General features: G+C 43.7%; 2 protein-coding genes across 8 annotated transcripts in view; one reads left to right on the top strand and one right to left on the bottom strand.

Annotated features, from left to right (window-relative positions):
* Positions 1-9,474, top strand: part of pbx4 (pre-B-cell leukemia transcription factor 4) — a 609,025-nt gene extending 599,551 nt beyond the window's left edge. For 6 of the 7 annotated variants that reach the window (XM_068020890.1, XM_068020886.1, XM_068020887.1 and 3 more), the window contains exon 9: positions 5,546-9,474. In XM_068020890.1, coding sequence (XP_067876991.1) covers positions 5,546-5,638 — 93 coding nt within the window. In that variant the 3' untranslated portion in view covers positions 5,639-9,474. The remainder of the gene's footprint in view (positions 1-5,545) is intronic. The other variant, XM_068020891.1, reaches the window with a different exon arrangement.
* The window catches only part of LOC137355595 (Kinetochore-associated protein DSN1 homolog), a 41,685-nt gene continuing 34,413 nt past the window's right edge, over positions 9,408-16,679 (bottom strand). Inside the window, exon 12 of the mRNA XM_068020892.1 lies at positions 9,408-15,712. Coding sequence (XP_067876993.1) covers positions 15,645-15,712 — 68 coding nt within the window. The 3' untranslated portion in view covers positions 9,408-15,644. The remainder of the gene's footprint in view (positions 15,713-16,679) is intronic.

Genomic DNA, 16,679 nt, shown 5'->3' with positions numbered 1-16,679 from the left:
TGACCCTGCCTTATCCATTGCACTGACCCTGTCTTCCCCATTGCACTGACACTGCCTGAACCATTGCACTGACCCTGCCTTATCCATTGCACTGACCCTGTCTTACCCATTGCACTGACCCTGCCTTACCCATTGCACTGACCCTGCCTTATCCATTGCACTGACCCTCCCTTACCCATTGCACTGACCCTGCCTTATCCATTTCACTGACCCTGTCTTCCCCATTGCACTGACATTGCCTTACCCATTGCACTGACACTGCCTTACCCATTGCACTGACCCTGCCTTATCCATTGCAGTGACCCTGCCTTCTCCATTGCACTGACCCTCCCTTACCATTGCACTGACTCTCCCTTACCATTGCACTGACTCTGCCTTCTCCGGTGCACTGACCCTGTCTTACCCATTGCACTGACCCTGCCTTATCCATTGCACTGACCCTGTCTTACCCATTGCACTGACCCTGCCTTATCCATTGCACTGAACCTGCCTGACCCGTTGCACTGAACCTCCCTTATCCATTGCATTGACCCTGCCTTATCCAGTGCACTCACCCTGTCTTACCCATTGCACTGACTCTGCCTTACCCATTGCACTGACCTTGCCTTATCCATTGCACTGACCTGCCTTACCCCTTGCACTGAACCTGCCTTATCCATTGCATAGTCCTGCCTTACCCCTTGCACTGACCCTGCCTTATCCATTGCAGTGACCCTGCCTTATCCATTGCACTGACCCTGTCTTACCCATTGCACTGACTTTGCCTTACCCATTGCACTGACCTTGCCTTATCCATTGCACTGACCTGCCTTACCCCTTGCACTGAACCTGCCTTATCCATTGCACAGTCCTGCCTTACCCCTTGCACTGACCCTGCCTTATCCATTGCAGTGACCCTGCCTTATCCATTGCACTGACCCTGCCTTATCCATTGCACTGACCCTGCCTTATCCATTGCAGTGACCCTGTCTTATCCATTGCACTGACCCTGCCTTATCCATTGCACTGACCTGCCTTACCCTTTGCACTGACCCTGCCTTATCCATTGCACTGACCCTGCCTTATCCATTGCACTGACCTGCCTTACCCATTGCACTGAACCTGCCTTACCCCTTGCACTGAACCTGCCTTATCCATTGCACTGACCTGCCTTACCCCTTGCACTGAACCTGCCTTACCCATTGCACTGACCCTGCCTTATCCATTGCACTGACCTTCCATTACCCATTGCACTGACCCTGCCTTACCCATTGCACTGACCCTGCCCTATCCATTGCACTGACCCTGTCTTACCCGTTGCACTGACCCTGTCTTACCCATTGCACTGACCCTGTCTTACCCGTTGTACTGACCCTGCCTTATCCATTGCACTGACCCTGCCTTATCCATTGCAGTGACCCTATCTTACCCATTGCACTGACCCTGCCTTATGCATTGCAGTGACCCTGTCTTACCCGTTGCACTGACCCTGCCTTACCCATTGCATTGACCCTGCTTTATGCATTGCACTGACCCTGCCTTTCCCATTGCACTGACCCTGCCTTATCCATTGCAGTGACCCTGTCTTACCCATTGCACTGACCCTGCCTTATCCATTGCACTGACCCTGCCTTATCCATTGCACTGACCCTGTCTTATCCATTGCAGTGACCCTGCCTTATCCATTGCAGTGACCCTGTCTTACCCATTGCACTGACCCTGCCTTATTCATTGCAGTGACCCTGGCTTATCCATTGCAGTGACCCTGCCTTATCCATTGCAGTGACCCTGTCTTACCCATTGCACTGACCCTGCCTTACCCATTGCACTGACTCTGCCTTACCCATTGCACTGACCCTGCCTTATCCATTGCAGTGACCCTGCCTTATCCATTGCAGTGACCCTGTCTTACCCATTGCACTGACCCTGCCTTATCCATTGCACTGACCCTGCCTTATCCCTTGTACTGACCCTGTCTTACCCGTTGCACTGAACCTGTCTTACCCGTTGCACTGACCCTCCCTTACCCGTTGCACTGACCCTGTCTTACCCATTGCACTGAGCCTGTTGCCCATTACAGTGAATTTACCCAGTGTATTTGATTAAACCCCTCTCCCTGTCTCCTCCACCCTGACCTCCAACAATACGTGCGAGGAACTCATGGACTCCATTGTCACTAAGATTGAGATCATCTGATCAGCTGCCTCCGGCGCGTTCCTCCTTTTCACTATCCCACTGGGCCAAACCTCCTGTAATGCTTCACCACGCACCCTGCCCTAGACCTGAACTTGCATCATTCTCCAGTTTCTGTCCTATCTCCCCTCATGCCCTCTCTAAGCTCATTTTGTTCCTGAGACCCACCTCCTGCTCCCTTCATCCTATTCCCACTAAACTGCTGATCATCCAACAGCGGCATGGACAGAGTGGATAGTCAGAAGCTTTTTCCCAGGGTGGAAGAGTCAGTTACTAGGGGACATAGGTTTAAGGTGCGAGGGGCAAAGTTTAGAGGGGATGTGCGAGGCAAGTTTTTTACACAGAGGGTGGTGAGTGCCTGGAACTTGCTGCCAGGGGCGGTGGTGGAAGCAGATACGATAGCGACTTTTAAGAGACATCTTGACAAATATATGAATAGGAAGGGAATAGAGGGATATGGGCCCCGGAAGTGCAGAAGGTGTTAGTTTCGGCAGGCATCAAGATCGGCGCAGGCTTGGAGGGCCGAATGGCCTGTTACTGTGCTGTGCTGTTCTTTGTTCTTTTATCACCTTGTGGTCCCCATGTTAGCCGATATTGTTCTCTCGCTTCAGGTGTTGTCCCTCTCTCCTTTAAATTTGTTGCATCATCCTTCGCCTCAAAAAACTAACCCTTGACCCCACTGCCCTTGCAAACTAACATCCCATCTCCAATCTCCCTTTCCTCTCCAAAGTCCTTGAACGTGTTGTCGCCTCTCAAATCCATGCCATCTTTCCCAGAACTCCATGTTTGAAACTCTCCAATCAGGTTTCAGCCCCGCCACAGTACCAAAGCAGCTCTTATCAAAGTCACAAATGACATCCAATGTGAATGTGACAAAGGTAAACTTTCCCTCCTCGTTCTTCTCCACCTAACTGCAGACTTTGACACAGTTGACCACACCATCCTCCTCCAGCACCTCTCCACTGTTGTCCAGCTGGGTGGGACTGCTCTCACCTGGTTCCATTCTTATCTATCTAATTGATCTAAGCCAGAGAATCATTTGCAATGGCTTCTTTTCCTGCTCCTGCACTGTTACCTCTGGTGTCCCCCAGGATCTATCCTTGGCCCCCTCTTATATCTTGTCTACGTGCTGCCCCTCAGTACATCATCCGAAAGCTCAGTGTTAGTTTTCACGTATACACTGACAACACTCAGCTCTACCTCAGCACCACCTCTCCCGACTCCTCCACTGTTGTTAAATTATCAGACAGCTTCTCCGACATCCAATACTGGATGAGCAAAAATTTCCTCCAATTAAATATTGTGTGAAGACTGAAGCCATTGTTTTCGGTCCCCGCCCCCAAACTCCGTTCCCTAACTACCGACTCCATCCCTCTCCGTGGCAACAGTCTGAGATTAAACCAGTCTGTTCGCAACCTTGGTGTCACATTTGACCCCGAGATGAGCTTCTGACCTCATATTAGTGCCATCACTAAGGCCGTCTGTTTTGACCTCCTTAACATCATCGACCCTTATTCGGAACTGACCCGAAACGTTAACTCTGCTGCTCTTTCCACAGATGCTGCCAGACCTGCTGAGTGGTTCCAGCATTTCTTGTTTTTATTTCATCCAAAACTCTGCTGCCTGAGGGGGGATCTCATAGAAACCTATAAAATTCTAACAGGACTTGACAGGCTAGATACAGGAAGGATGTTCCCATTAGTGGGGGAGTCCAGAACCAGGGGTCATAGTCTAAGGATACGGGGTAAACCTTTGAGGACTGAGATGAGGAGAAACTGTAGAATTTGCAGTTGAGGCCAAAACATTGTATGTGTTCAAGAAGGAGTTAGATATAGCTCTTGGGTTTAAAGGAATCAAAGGATATGGGGTGAAAGCAGGAACAGGTTACTGAGTTGAATGATCATAATGAATGGCAGAGCAGGCTCGAAGGGCCTACTCCTGCTCCTATTTTCTATGTCTTAACTCTCACCAAGTCCTGTTCCCCTATCACCCTGGTGCTCACTGACCGACATTGGCTCCCAGTCAAGCAATGTCTTGATTTTAAAATTCTCATCCTTGTTTTCAAATCCCTCCCTATCTCTGTAATCTCCTTCAGTTATCTGCACTCCTCCAATTCTAGCCTCTTGTACCTCCCTAATTTTAATTGCTGCACGATTGGTGGCTGTGCCTGCAGTTTATAGAGAGTCATAGCACTGAAACAGGCCCTTCGGCCCACCGAGTCTGTGCTGACCAACAACCACCCATTTATACTAATCCTACATTAATCCCATATTCCTTACCATTCTCCTATCTACACTAGGGGCAATTTACAATGGCCAACTTACCTATCAACCTGCAACTCTTTGGCTGTGGGAAGAAACTGGAGCACCCGGCGGAAACCCACACGGTCACAGGGAGAACTTGCAAACTCCGCACAGGCAGTACCCGGAACTGAACCTGGGTCGCTGGAGCTGTGAGGTTGCGGTGCTAACCACTGTGCCGCCCGGTTACCTGGGCTCCAAGCTCTGCAATACCCTCCCTTCACCTCTCTTCCTTTCCACCTCCTTTAAGACTCTCCTTAAAACCTACCTCTTTGATCAAGCTTTTGGTCATCTGACATATCTCCTTATGTTGCTCAATGTCATACTTTGATTTATAATGATCTTGTGAAGCGCCTTAGGATGTTTTATTATGTTAAAGATGCTATGTAAATATAAGTTGTTGTTGGCCTGTAGAACTCATAAACAACATATTCAGCAAAAGACAGCAAATGTCAAAACAGTTGAGGTATTGAAGAATTCCACACCAATAGAGCAGACAGGGAGTTGCTGATCCCTGATCTAACTGGTGGACTGAGCTTATCACACTGACTGACACAGAGAGTAAATTCTTTCTATTGTGGCCGTGAGGGATTTTCTTTTATATTCTTCAATTTTCCTGTCATGATTGGGTCAATTTAAGGAATCATTGCTTAAAACTCGTAAGTGCTCTTTGAGTTTATCAATACCATGACACCACAGGACCCTGCTGAACTTCACATTGGGACTTGTCATAACTGACACGCAATCTTCCCAGGAGCTGGTGGGCTTAAGATCTCAGCAAGGTCTGGGAATGGAATCCCTTTCTTCATTGCTTGAGATATCTCTTGGCAGGCAGTCCTGGAGAAGCCCATCCCTGTGTACTGAGAATAACGAGTTCTGGGGCTAACTGTAGTGGAGAGGGACAGGCCTGTTCAAAACTAGAGTGCTTTCAGTTGAGCAGATAGGATTCTGAGTACGACTGTTTTAATGAACTATGAAAGGATACCATCACTACCTGTTGTAACTATGTAGACCCAGAGAGAAAAGGCACAAAGGATGGACAACAGTTTGACCCTGACTGCTCTTTTTCCCAGGCTAACGGCAGCTGGCAGGATGCTACTACCCCATCTTCTGTGACTTCACCCACCGGAGGACCTGGCAGTGTCAACTCAGACACCTCCAACTGATGAGCTGCCAGCAATCATCTACTGCCCACTGGCTTTCATTTCACTGGACCCATTGGACGAGAGGAACTTGATTCCAACCTGATTTCATTGGAAGGGTCATTGCGATACTTTCTTGGGTAGAAGCTCCCTGCCACCTATATGTAAATATAGTAGACAAGAAAAGGTATTTATACATTTTTCACACAACTGAGTGCAGCCAATTACCTCACTGTAAAACCCTTTTAAAACCAATAGAGGAATGCTTCCTGTTTAGGTTACAGTGCTTACACACTACCTCTCAGCAATACACACTAGACTTATACTCATACTTTAGCCATCACCTTATGTTTGTGTGTTTTATCCCATCTGTCCCCCCAACCTCTATCAGTGTTGCAATGTGCAAGTTTTAATTCAGCTTCACGGGTCAGCTGTATTAGGAAAACAGTTCACTTTCACAGACTGATGCATGAAAATAAAACCCAAGTTATTACTGCTTTTAAAAGTTCCTGCTCCCAGGTGAGCACCTGTTTAGCTGTGTTTTGTGTAGGTTGAAGTGACTGCAGAAACATACATTGAACCTTACACTGACCATGTGATTGTGTTAGGGTATGCAGGTCTACTAAAATAATGCAGACTGACTTTCTTTTCTAATGACCTGTTAGTCTTCAGTGTCTGACTCAAAGTTAGTAATGGTTTTGGGGGATGTACAGAACAGCTCTGAATCTGTCTAGAAATCAAACGATATATTTCTCAGGGCTGACCCTAGACTGCCTTCCTCATCAAACTTGGCAACACTGGGATAAAAAAAGATATTTCCTGGGAGCCCCCACTGCGTTGAAAACCAAGCTGTTTCAGGAATATATACAGGCACTTGGCAAATGGAGCAGTGTTTAAAAAATAAGTCATTGTGCAAGCATAATTGAAGGATGGACCTAGTGACCCTGTGGAAAGTCTCTGTTGGTGGCAGAGCTGCTTCAGACCTGATCTGTGCTTTCCTGTACGATTTTGATGTTGGAGCAGTGAGGTAGCACTGTGCCTGGTGACAGCTGATACTGTTCTGCACTGTTTTGCACAGTGTGAATGTTAACAATGGCCAAAGCCCTTTATTAACTTTTCTTAAAACTGAAATTCACTATGTAAAGGAAAATAGGAATAATGGATAATAGGTTTTTGTTACTTATTGTGACCTTATGTACTCTGTGGTTCCATCCCTTAGTTACCCTTCATCAGAAACCTGTTTTTCTGATGAGTCCCAGTTAGCACAGCCTTTCGTGTAAACTTCTTCTGTGTTTCAAAATTGCAAAGTTACTGGATTGTTTTAAATGGGGAAAAAGAATTACTGGACAACTCTTGAAATCACAGAACAGAATAAAACAGCCCATAGTAAATGGAATTAACAGTGAGAGACAGAAAGAAACATTTCATCCAATAGGGATGGGGAGGTCTTCCAGTGTGGTAACTAGAACTTGAGTTTGAAATGTTGGGAAAGTTTACTTTAGTAAAGTGATGTCAGGACTGCAGGAATGGTCTGTGCCCAGGAGTAGCACTTTCCAATGTTTCCATTTGGGATTTTATAAATCATTCAACAGACTGTCAAAAGTAACCTTATATCTAAAAACAAGATTGGAGTTGTGACATTCCTGAAAATCAGTCCTTTTTGTAGTTGCCTTCTGTGTGCAATTATTGTCTATCCAAATCTACACTGCCTGTACCAAAAATCTCCATAACACAGACGCTCACACAAAAAGTACACATGGTTCAGCTTTACTAACTTTTTTAATCTTCCGTTTCTGTCTCGATGGTTGTGGTGTTTGAACTTTTGAAATTTGATGTCATTGTAAAAGATTCTAAATCCCAAAGGTAATTTTTACTCTGTAAGCGTGCAGACTCAGTTACTATAAATGTAAAGACATGACTGAAGTTTCACCAGGATTCTGTCCCAGACAGGTTCCCGAGCTTTTTTTTTTAAGTGTGGAAAGAGCTTTTTATTTGCTGCAGGACCCCTTCCTGCTCGTAAATGTTGTATGTTTTGCTATGAATGTATTCAATCCCTATGAAGCTTTCGGTTGCCTTTCCTATGCATTGGTCCAAAGTGATCGGTGCAGTTCTTGGATTTGGGAGCTGAGGACCAGGCTGCTGAAGATCACACCCTGAAAAACACTGAAACTACAGGACGGCTGAGCGAGAACCAGAAGCAGCAAATTCAGGAACAAAAGTAGTCAGTCGCTCCCTTAAAACATTTCCAACTTTAAAAAAAAAATCCAGTCTCCTGAGTATTTTTCTTTAATTACAAGAGATTTTCATTGGTATCTGTATAATTTTTATCAAATGGAGGCTTTGTATGAATGGGATGAAAATCTGATATGAACTCTGAAACGCTTTGGACAGGCTGCTATTTTAACCACAGGAGTGTGGGTCAGGTGCAGCTGGAATTCCCATTTCAGCACTGATCACTTTAGACCTCCACATAAGATGCTGCGTTCATCTGTTGAGCCGTCACCAATAAATGATCAAGCCTCAAATAATATTTGAACTTACTATCATTATGGATGTGTTGTTGTGCATGTCCAATGTTTACAGTGTTTCAATCAGTGCAGTGGTCAACACAGTGGCGTGGCCTATCCAAACTATCTCCCGATTACAGAAAGGGTCCTACAGTCCTGATCATTTTATTTCACCTTGGAAGAGGGGAGCAGTGTAAAGCTCCTTCAATTTGCGATTTTGATCCACTAGCATAAATCAACGTTCAAAACAAGAGAAATACAAGAGATTTCTGTTTATTCAGATGGAACCAGAGGGGGAAAACTTAAAATATATATGATTTTAATCCTACCATTTAATATTTGACATTTTTCTATTGACAAAATGAAAATAAGGTAACTGCAGTTACTTTGTGGAGGAAATAATTTGTCAAGAGCGGGATACTTTCTAAAAGCAGTGTGTAATTCCAGGAACACCAGTCTGTCACGTGTAAGTGTCGAGCTCCCTGAATGATTCCCCCTCCCCATGTTGCACTTATAATTTGCATTTTTGGTGCATTGGATGGGGGAGATGCGAGCGATACAGGTGTTCTAAATATGCCAATCTTATCCATACTTTCTGTTGAATAACATTTCATTTGAAAATCAAATTTGCAAATTTTCCCTCCAGAGATCTTTTTTTGAAGTTTTCTCCCACCACATGCAATCTTTCATTGAGGATCAGGGAGTCTGTTCACGCTGAGGTACTTGCACCAGCAGTAAAAATATACTGTAAACTAATGATCGTGAATAATGTAATGATTTATAGCTAATGTTACAAAGTCATATTAAAAAATTAATAGAAATCAGAGTGCTGGCAAGACTAGTCATTAATTCTACTTGTGGGTAACAGACACCAAAACTCAGTACCTCAGATTTTTAGAAGATTTTTAAAAAATGTTCAGAAACAAAACTAGGTAGAAGCCAGTACTGGAAATGTAGCATATTGAAAAAAAAACGATCAGATTAATGAAATCTCAGTAAACCGTCTATTTTCAGTAGTAGTACAATCAAACAGTTCCAAACAGGCAGCATAATATATCTGTTTAAATAGAAGTCTATTGTATTAAACTTTTTTCAAAAAAAGGAAAACTTTAAAAAAGAAAAATGTATAAAATTTGCTTTTAAAACTTTTAGGAAATAACTGCGAGCACGGTGGGTCCTTTTTCAGTTACGAGAATGGATTTAATGCCTTGGTAAACCTTTTCCTTCAAAACTAAATACCGTGTAAATGGCTTGATAGCAGTCTTGAAAAAAAATGTTAAGGAAAAGAGGTGTATTGCATTTTTATTTGTATGGTTAACACAAAACAGAATAAAACATTTCTTTTGCCACAAACCAGAACTGCTGTGGATTTCGGTTATAGTTTGTTTTATGCAGCAAAATAATTTCTCACTTGCACTTACACAGCAGTAAACACTTTCTGGAATTAGAGGGGGATTGAGGACATGAGCTGGTGTGAGAAGTGTTAGAACAGATGAATTAAGAGTAGGCCTCTCAAGTCTGAACTGATTACTCCACATTTCCACCTACCCCCAATAACTTTTCACCCCCTTGCTGATCAAGAATCTATCTACCTCTGCCTTAAAAATATTCAAAGACTCTGCTTCCACTGCCTTTTGAGGATGAGAGTTCCAAAGACTCATGACCCTCAAAAAATGTTCTCCTTATCTCTTTTAAATGGGCAACCCCTTATTTTTAAAACAGTGACCCCAGTTCTAGAGTCTCCCACACGGAAAACATCCTTTCCACATCCACCGTCAAGACCCCTCAGAATCTTGTTTTAATTAAATCACTCTTACTCTTCTAAATTCCAGTGGATACAAGCCTAGCCTGCCCAATCTTTCCTTAGAAGACAGCCTGCCCATTCCTGGTATTAGTTGAGTAAACCTACTGCCTCCAATGCATTTACATCCTTCCTTAACTAAGACGACCCAGTACTGTTTACAGTACTCCAGATGTGGTCTCACCAATGTCCTGTATAGCCGAAGCCTACTTTTGTATTCAATTCCCTTGCAATAAACAACAAGTCTGTTAGCTTTTCTAATTATATACTGTACCTGCATACTAACCTTTTGTGATTCATGCACTAGGGCGAGGGCAATTAGGGATGGGCAATAAATGCTGGCCTGGCCAGTGACGCTCACATCCCGTGAATGAATAAAAAAAAACTAGGACACCCAGATCCCTCTGCATCTCAGAGCTCTGCAATCTCTCACCATTTAGATAATAGGTTTCTTTTTTATTCTTCCTGCCAAAGTGGACAATTTCACACTTTCCCACATTATACTCCATTTGCCAGGTCTTTGCCCACTCACTTAACCTATCTATAATCCCTTTGTAGCCTCCTTATGTCCTCTTCACAAGTTACTTTCCTACCTATCTTGGGTCATCAGCAAATTTAGCAACCTTCATCCAAGTCATTTATATAAATTATTAAAAGTTGAGGCCCAGCACAGATCCCTGTGGCACACCACTCGTTACACCTTGCCAACTAGAAAATGCCCCATTTATGCCTACTTTCTGCTGCCATGCCAATATGTTACCCCTACATCATGAGCTTTTATTTACTGCAATAACCTTTGATGTGGCACCTTATCAAATGCCTTCTGGAAATCTAAGTACAATACATCCACCAGTTCCCTTTTATCCATAGCACATGTTTAGAGATTCAGCACTGAAACAGGCCCTTCGGCCCACCGAGTCTGTGCCGACCATCAACCACCCATTTATACTAATCCTACACGAATCCCATATCCCTATCACATCCCCACCTGTCCCTATATATTTCCCTACCACCTACCTATACTAGGGGCAATTTATAATGGCCAATTAACCTATCAACCTGCAAGTCTTTGGCATGTGGGAGGAAACCGGAGCACCCGGAGGAAACCCACGCAGACACAGGGAGAACTTGCAAACTCCGCACAGGCAGTACCCAGAATCGAACCCGGGTCCCTGGAGCTGTGAGGCTGCGGTGCTAACCACTGCGCCACTGTGCCGCCCATGTAACTCCCTCAAAGAACTCCAATAAATTGGTTAAACATGATTTGCCTTTCACAAAAACCATGTTGACTCTGCCTGATTACCTTGAATTTTTCTAAATGCCCTGCTAGAACATCTTTAATAATAGCTAACATTTTCCCTAAGACAGATGTTAAGCTAATTGGCCTGTAGTTTCCTGCTTTCTGTCTCCCTCCCTTTTTGAATAAAGGAGTTACATTTGCTGTTTTCCAATCTAAAGGAACCTTCCCCGAATCTAGGGAATTTTGGAAAATTAAAACTAACGCATCAACTATCTCACTAGCCACTTCTTTTAACATCCTTGGATGAAGTTCATCAGGACCCAGGGACATGCCAGCCCGCAGCTCCGACAATTTGTTCAGTACTACTGCCCTGGTGATTGTAATTTTCTTGAGTTCCTCCCTTCCTTCCATTTCCTGACTTACAGCTAACACTGGGATGTTACTTGTATCCGCAATCGTGAAGACTGATGCAAAATACTGTTCAATTCATCTGCCATCTCCTTATTTTCCCTTATTAATTCCCCAAACTCACTTTCTATAGGACCAACACTCACTTTGTAAACTTTTCTTTTTTAAATATCTATAAGAAACTTTTACTGTTCTTATATTTCTAGCTAGCTTTCTCGTTTTTTTTACCTTCAATCTTTCCTTTTTTTAAAAAAATATTCTGTCCCATCTTTGCACAATTATATGCATTTTCTTTAAGTTTGATACTATCTTTAACTGTTTTAGTTAACCACAGTTGACAGGTTCCCACCCTTGGAATTTTTTCTTTTGTGTTGAAATGTTAACTATTGTTATTGGAAGGGATCTGGCTGAAGGAACAATCGAGTGTTTCCAGGGAAAGGGGCAGGTTGGAACCCCGCCGCCCACCATTTTTTTTCCAACAGAATCCCAGGCCACTGGAGGCTGCTCAACCTTGCCCGGTTTTCATGCTTTCTACCGATTGCCCGTCAGCTATTCACGCTGTCTGATACCTTTCTCTCATTACGCCTCTTTTTGTAGCCTGTTGTCATTTCTGCAATTTTACCATCTCTGTTCTCTACCCAATCATTTCACAGGTTATTGTATTTCTTTTCCTGAATTTTCTCCCCTCCCACATTCCTTTTTAAACACTGTTCATTTGTAACATCTTAGTCCTGAGGAAAGGACTGAAATGAAGTTGTACATTCAGTTGAATACAGACAGGTTAAATAGTCGACATCGCTACTGATCTTGCATACAGAAATAGAAGGTAAAGGAAAACTGGTAAGCAGCAGAGGAGATTGATTGAAGTGCGTGCAGGTCTCTATTAATAGACCACTAACGGGTTTATGAATTTTAAAACTAGGACATTACAAGTTGCTGGACTTCCTTGGGGAGAGGAGAATCAGCAATTAACAGCGAGAACTGCACTATAGTGGCATTTTCTAGTTAATAATATGCTGGTTTTAAGTCAGCTATAAATGATCATCACTTTCTTGCTGGAATTCTTGTGGATACACAGAAACCTGCATCAGACTCCCCAGCACCAGCTATTAGCTGCACTGCAGTATTCAAACCTAAAGATACCCCGACTCCAGCCAGGTGTAAATCGTGCAGTATCACTGTAAAAGGTAATGTACATTTTAAATCATTAGCAATCATTTCAAACATAATTTCTCAAAATTAAATGCAAAAAATATTTAAGAGTTCGACACTAAAGGTTGAGCAGAATGCAGGAACCCACTAAAGGTTGAAAAGAATGGGAAGGTGATTTTGTTACCAGCTAACTAGCTATTTCATTATATCAACTTTAAATGCCTGCTGATTGTAGGAGGCAGATTGACGGAGGTGAGGAGTTCAAATTTCAGGAAAGAATGAGATGGAGACTGAGCCTTGATTTAAACAGCTTACAGGGATGAGAGCATGTCTTGAATTTGTTAGGTTCAGACTCCCACCTTTCCAATGCCCACAAGTTTGGCATTAATCCTCATCAGTAAAAGAATAAACTTTATTCTTATGTAAACTTTTGTGGTGATGGGTTTTTATTCATTCTTGGGATGTGAGCATCTGGATAACACTGGCATTTGCCCATCCTTATTGCCGTGAGGTGCTGATACAAGGTGTGAACTGCTGCAGATAGCACTTTGATGTAACTGAGTGGTTTGTTGGCCACTGCAAAGAACACTTAAGAGTGAACCACGTTGGTTTGGGACTGGAGTTGCGTATCAACCAGATAGATTAGGTAAGGACAGCAGGCTTCCTTCCCTAAAGAACACTGAGTGAATCAGTTGGGGTTTTAGACCAAAATAAAAGCAAAATACCAGAAATCTGAAATAAAAAAGTGCTGGAAATACTCAGCAGTTCTGGCAGCATCTGTGGAGAGACAAACAGAGTTAATGTTTCAGGTTAATGACCTTTCATCAGAACAGGCAAAACTCTTGCTCAAAACCTATTACATTTCTAACCTTTACTGGTTCCATGAAATGTCATAGACTTGAAACGTTAAAAGTTTCTCTCTCCACAGACGCTGCCAGATCTGCAGGGTTTTAGAACAATCTGACAGCTTCATGGTCACTTTTACTGATATGAGCTTGGACTTTGGTTTTTTTATAAATTGAATTCAAATTCTCAAACTACCAGAGTGGTATTTGAGCTCACATTCTCTGGATTATTAGTCCAGTAATATAATCACCATACTACCATACCATGACTAAAGATTATTAAGTACAATATAATGGTTAAGAATAGGACACTAACACCTGCACAGGCTCCATTACTATATATCCCATGCAGGACACTGGCTGCTACAAAACAATGAGTAATCTTTGTGGAAAACACACACTTTAATTAAGATATAACCTACTGTACAGTTTACAAATCATATACAGAAAGGTGACAGCAGTTAAGGAATAAATGTTTGAAGGCTGCCAGCAGAAGACAGACAGCTAATAGAGCTAGGGACAGATTAACTCCTCTAAGAAGGTGCTAATGCCACCAACACACTGATGATTTTTAAATACTTGTGGGAGTATCTGAATGTTTCATTCCTACCCTGTGGTTACTGAATTTTGCCAACAGGTGAACCACCCAAATACCAGGCTCTCTGTCCCAGGAAACTGTTAGTGAAAGGCTCCTGGGTTTCTCATCTCAGACCACTCACCATCCAGTAACTCAAGTTGTGTTGGTCAGTTTTATCTTCAAATAGTAACAGTTTTTGCATTCAAAGTAAGTTCTTCTGACAGTTACTGCTCTGAAAATCCTTGGTCATTAGGAATGAAAGTGTCTACCCAAGGTATGGAATTTACCTTCCAGCAATGTCTCAAGTTTCCTATTTGCAAATAGCAAGTACAAAATGTGGGAAATAGCTCTGATGTGGAAACATCATTCCTTAATTCTGTCCAGACTAAAGCTTTTAAAATTAAGCCAGGAAGCATGCAGCTTCCATTCCTGGTTGATGTTGGGTTTAGCTGAGATTCAGGCAGGGTGATACAACAATGGCCACAACTGGTCTCAGAACCCCAGGGGGTAATAAACCTAATCAGCCAAGGTTTAGTCTGCCCATCGCTATCCAGCGACCCACCCCACCCCCAACCTTCCACTACTGGAGAGCATAAACAAATGAGGCAATGCTTGGGTGAGAGGCTGCCCATGCTTCCACAGTCCACTGACCCTCGATGCGCACAGGTCAACTCTGGCGACTGCAATGAGATCTGTGGGACCCTGTGTAGCCATATTTCAGGAAGGCAGTATGGATAGAAGATGCTGACCTGAAGCATTGCCCTTTCAGTTGATGAATTGTTAATTCTGAATTTTATAATATCTAGGTTGCTGCAGGCTTACACCAAGCCCTTGGAGATTTCAGCCCAAAAAGGCAGCTGCTGCTTTGGCACAGGTACCAGGTTAATAAAACGTAATCTGACAAGAAGTTTAAAAAGTAAAGATCGTTGCAGTTACGCTCTTTTAATCACATCAGCATCAATTCGGTTTCTTTCTGACTTGCTTCTGCCCTGAATGCATTGACCGTTTAGTGTCACAGGCTCCCACAGCACTTTCATACCTTGTTCCAAGTGACCATTCTTAACATAAGCCTGGTCAGCAAGCATTAGCAGGCTAATCCACTATAGGAGGCATTACAGCCGAGCCAATACCTGACCCTGCTCGATATTCATGTGCAGACATGATCACAGGTTAGTGATCAGCTGGAACATGTCCTATTGTTTCCCTGCCTGTTCACCAACTATAGTTCCCCCCACTTGGGATCCATGGATCTAAACAATAGATTGGCAGGACTGCCTTTCACCACTGAGCCTTAACCTGGGGGAAGGGGAGGGGGGGTGGGTGGAAAGGGTCACCAGTCTCTTAAATGTTAGTATAAGGTGCAAAAATGATAAAGTCTCAGGCAAGATCCTGAGCAAAGTCCAGGTCCCTTCAACGTGCTTCAGTTCACAGCCACAGGGCATTAAAAACCCAATGGGAAGATTTCCTCTCAACCCATTGATGGCCACCTGTCTCTTTCCATTACTCCTTTGTGGCCGTTAGAAATTTGTGCACCGGACACTCTTCCAATCCTTTGAATGTTTTGGATGCTGCAAAGAAAGGGAAAACTCAGAATGTGGACTTGTTTCACTATCTAGAGTGTGCTGAACAATCTACAAGAGCAGCACTCTCAACATAGAAAATAGGAGCAGGAGTAGGCCATTCGGCCCTTCGAGCCTGCTCCGCCATTCATCATCATGGCTGATCATCCAACTCAGTAACCTGTTCCCGCTTTCCCCCACATATCCGTTGATCCCTTTCGCCCCAAGCTCCTTCTTGAAAACATACAATGTTTTGGTGTCAACTGCTTTCTGTGGTAGCAAATTCCACAGGCTCACCACTCACTGGGTGAAAGAATTTCTCATCACAGTCCTGAAAGGTTTACCCCATATCCTTAGACTATGACCCCTGGTTCTGGACTCCCCCACCATCGGGAACATCCTTCCTGCATCTACCCTGTCAAGTCCTGTTAGAATTTTATCAGGTTCTATGAAATCCCCCCTCACTCTTCTGAACTCCAGCAAATATAATCCTAACCGACTCAATCTCTCCTCATACGTCAGTCCCGCCATCCCAGGAATCAGTCTGGTAAACCTTTGCTGCACTCCCTCTATAGCAAGAATATCCTTCCTCAGATAAGGAGACCAAAACTGCACACAATATTCCAGGTGTGGTCTCACCAAGGCCCTGTATAATTGCAGCAAGACATCCCTGCTCCTGTACTCTAATCCTCTCGCTACGAAAGCCAACCTACCCTTTGCCTTTTTTACTGCCTGTTGCACCTGCATGCTTACCTTCAGCGACTGGTGGACGAGAACACCCATCTAGAACATCTACTCACTCTGCCTCCACTCACCCAAGGCCCTCACCACTATGTGGTGTGTAGCCACTGTTCCCTTTGTTCTGGGCCAGGGGTTAAATCAGATCACTCTCTTCCTCTGCAGCACAGGCACTGTCCTATCCTCCATAAGCAGTGAAGGGCCACTTGGCTTCTCCACTACAGGAGCAGAACCTGTC

This window comes from Heterodontus francisci, chromosome 43 (assembly GCF_036365525.1).
Source record: "Heterodontus francisci isolate sHetFra1 chromosome 43, sHetFra1.hap1, whole genome shotgun sequence".
NCBI classification, from domain to species: Eukaryota; Metazoa; Chordata; class Chondrichthyes; order Heterodontiformes; family Heterodontidae; genus Heterodontus; species Heterodontus francisci.
Note: the sequence above shows the minus strand (reverse complement) of the source record. Positions and strands in the feature narration are given on the sequence as shown.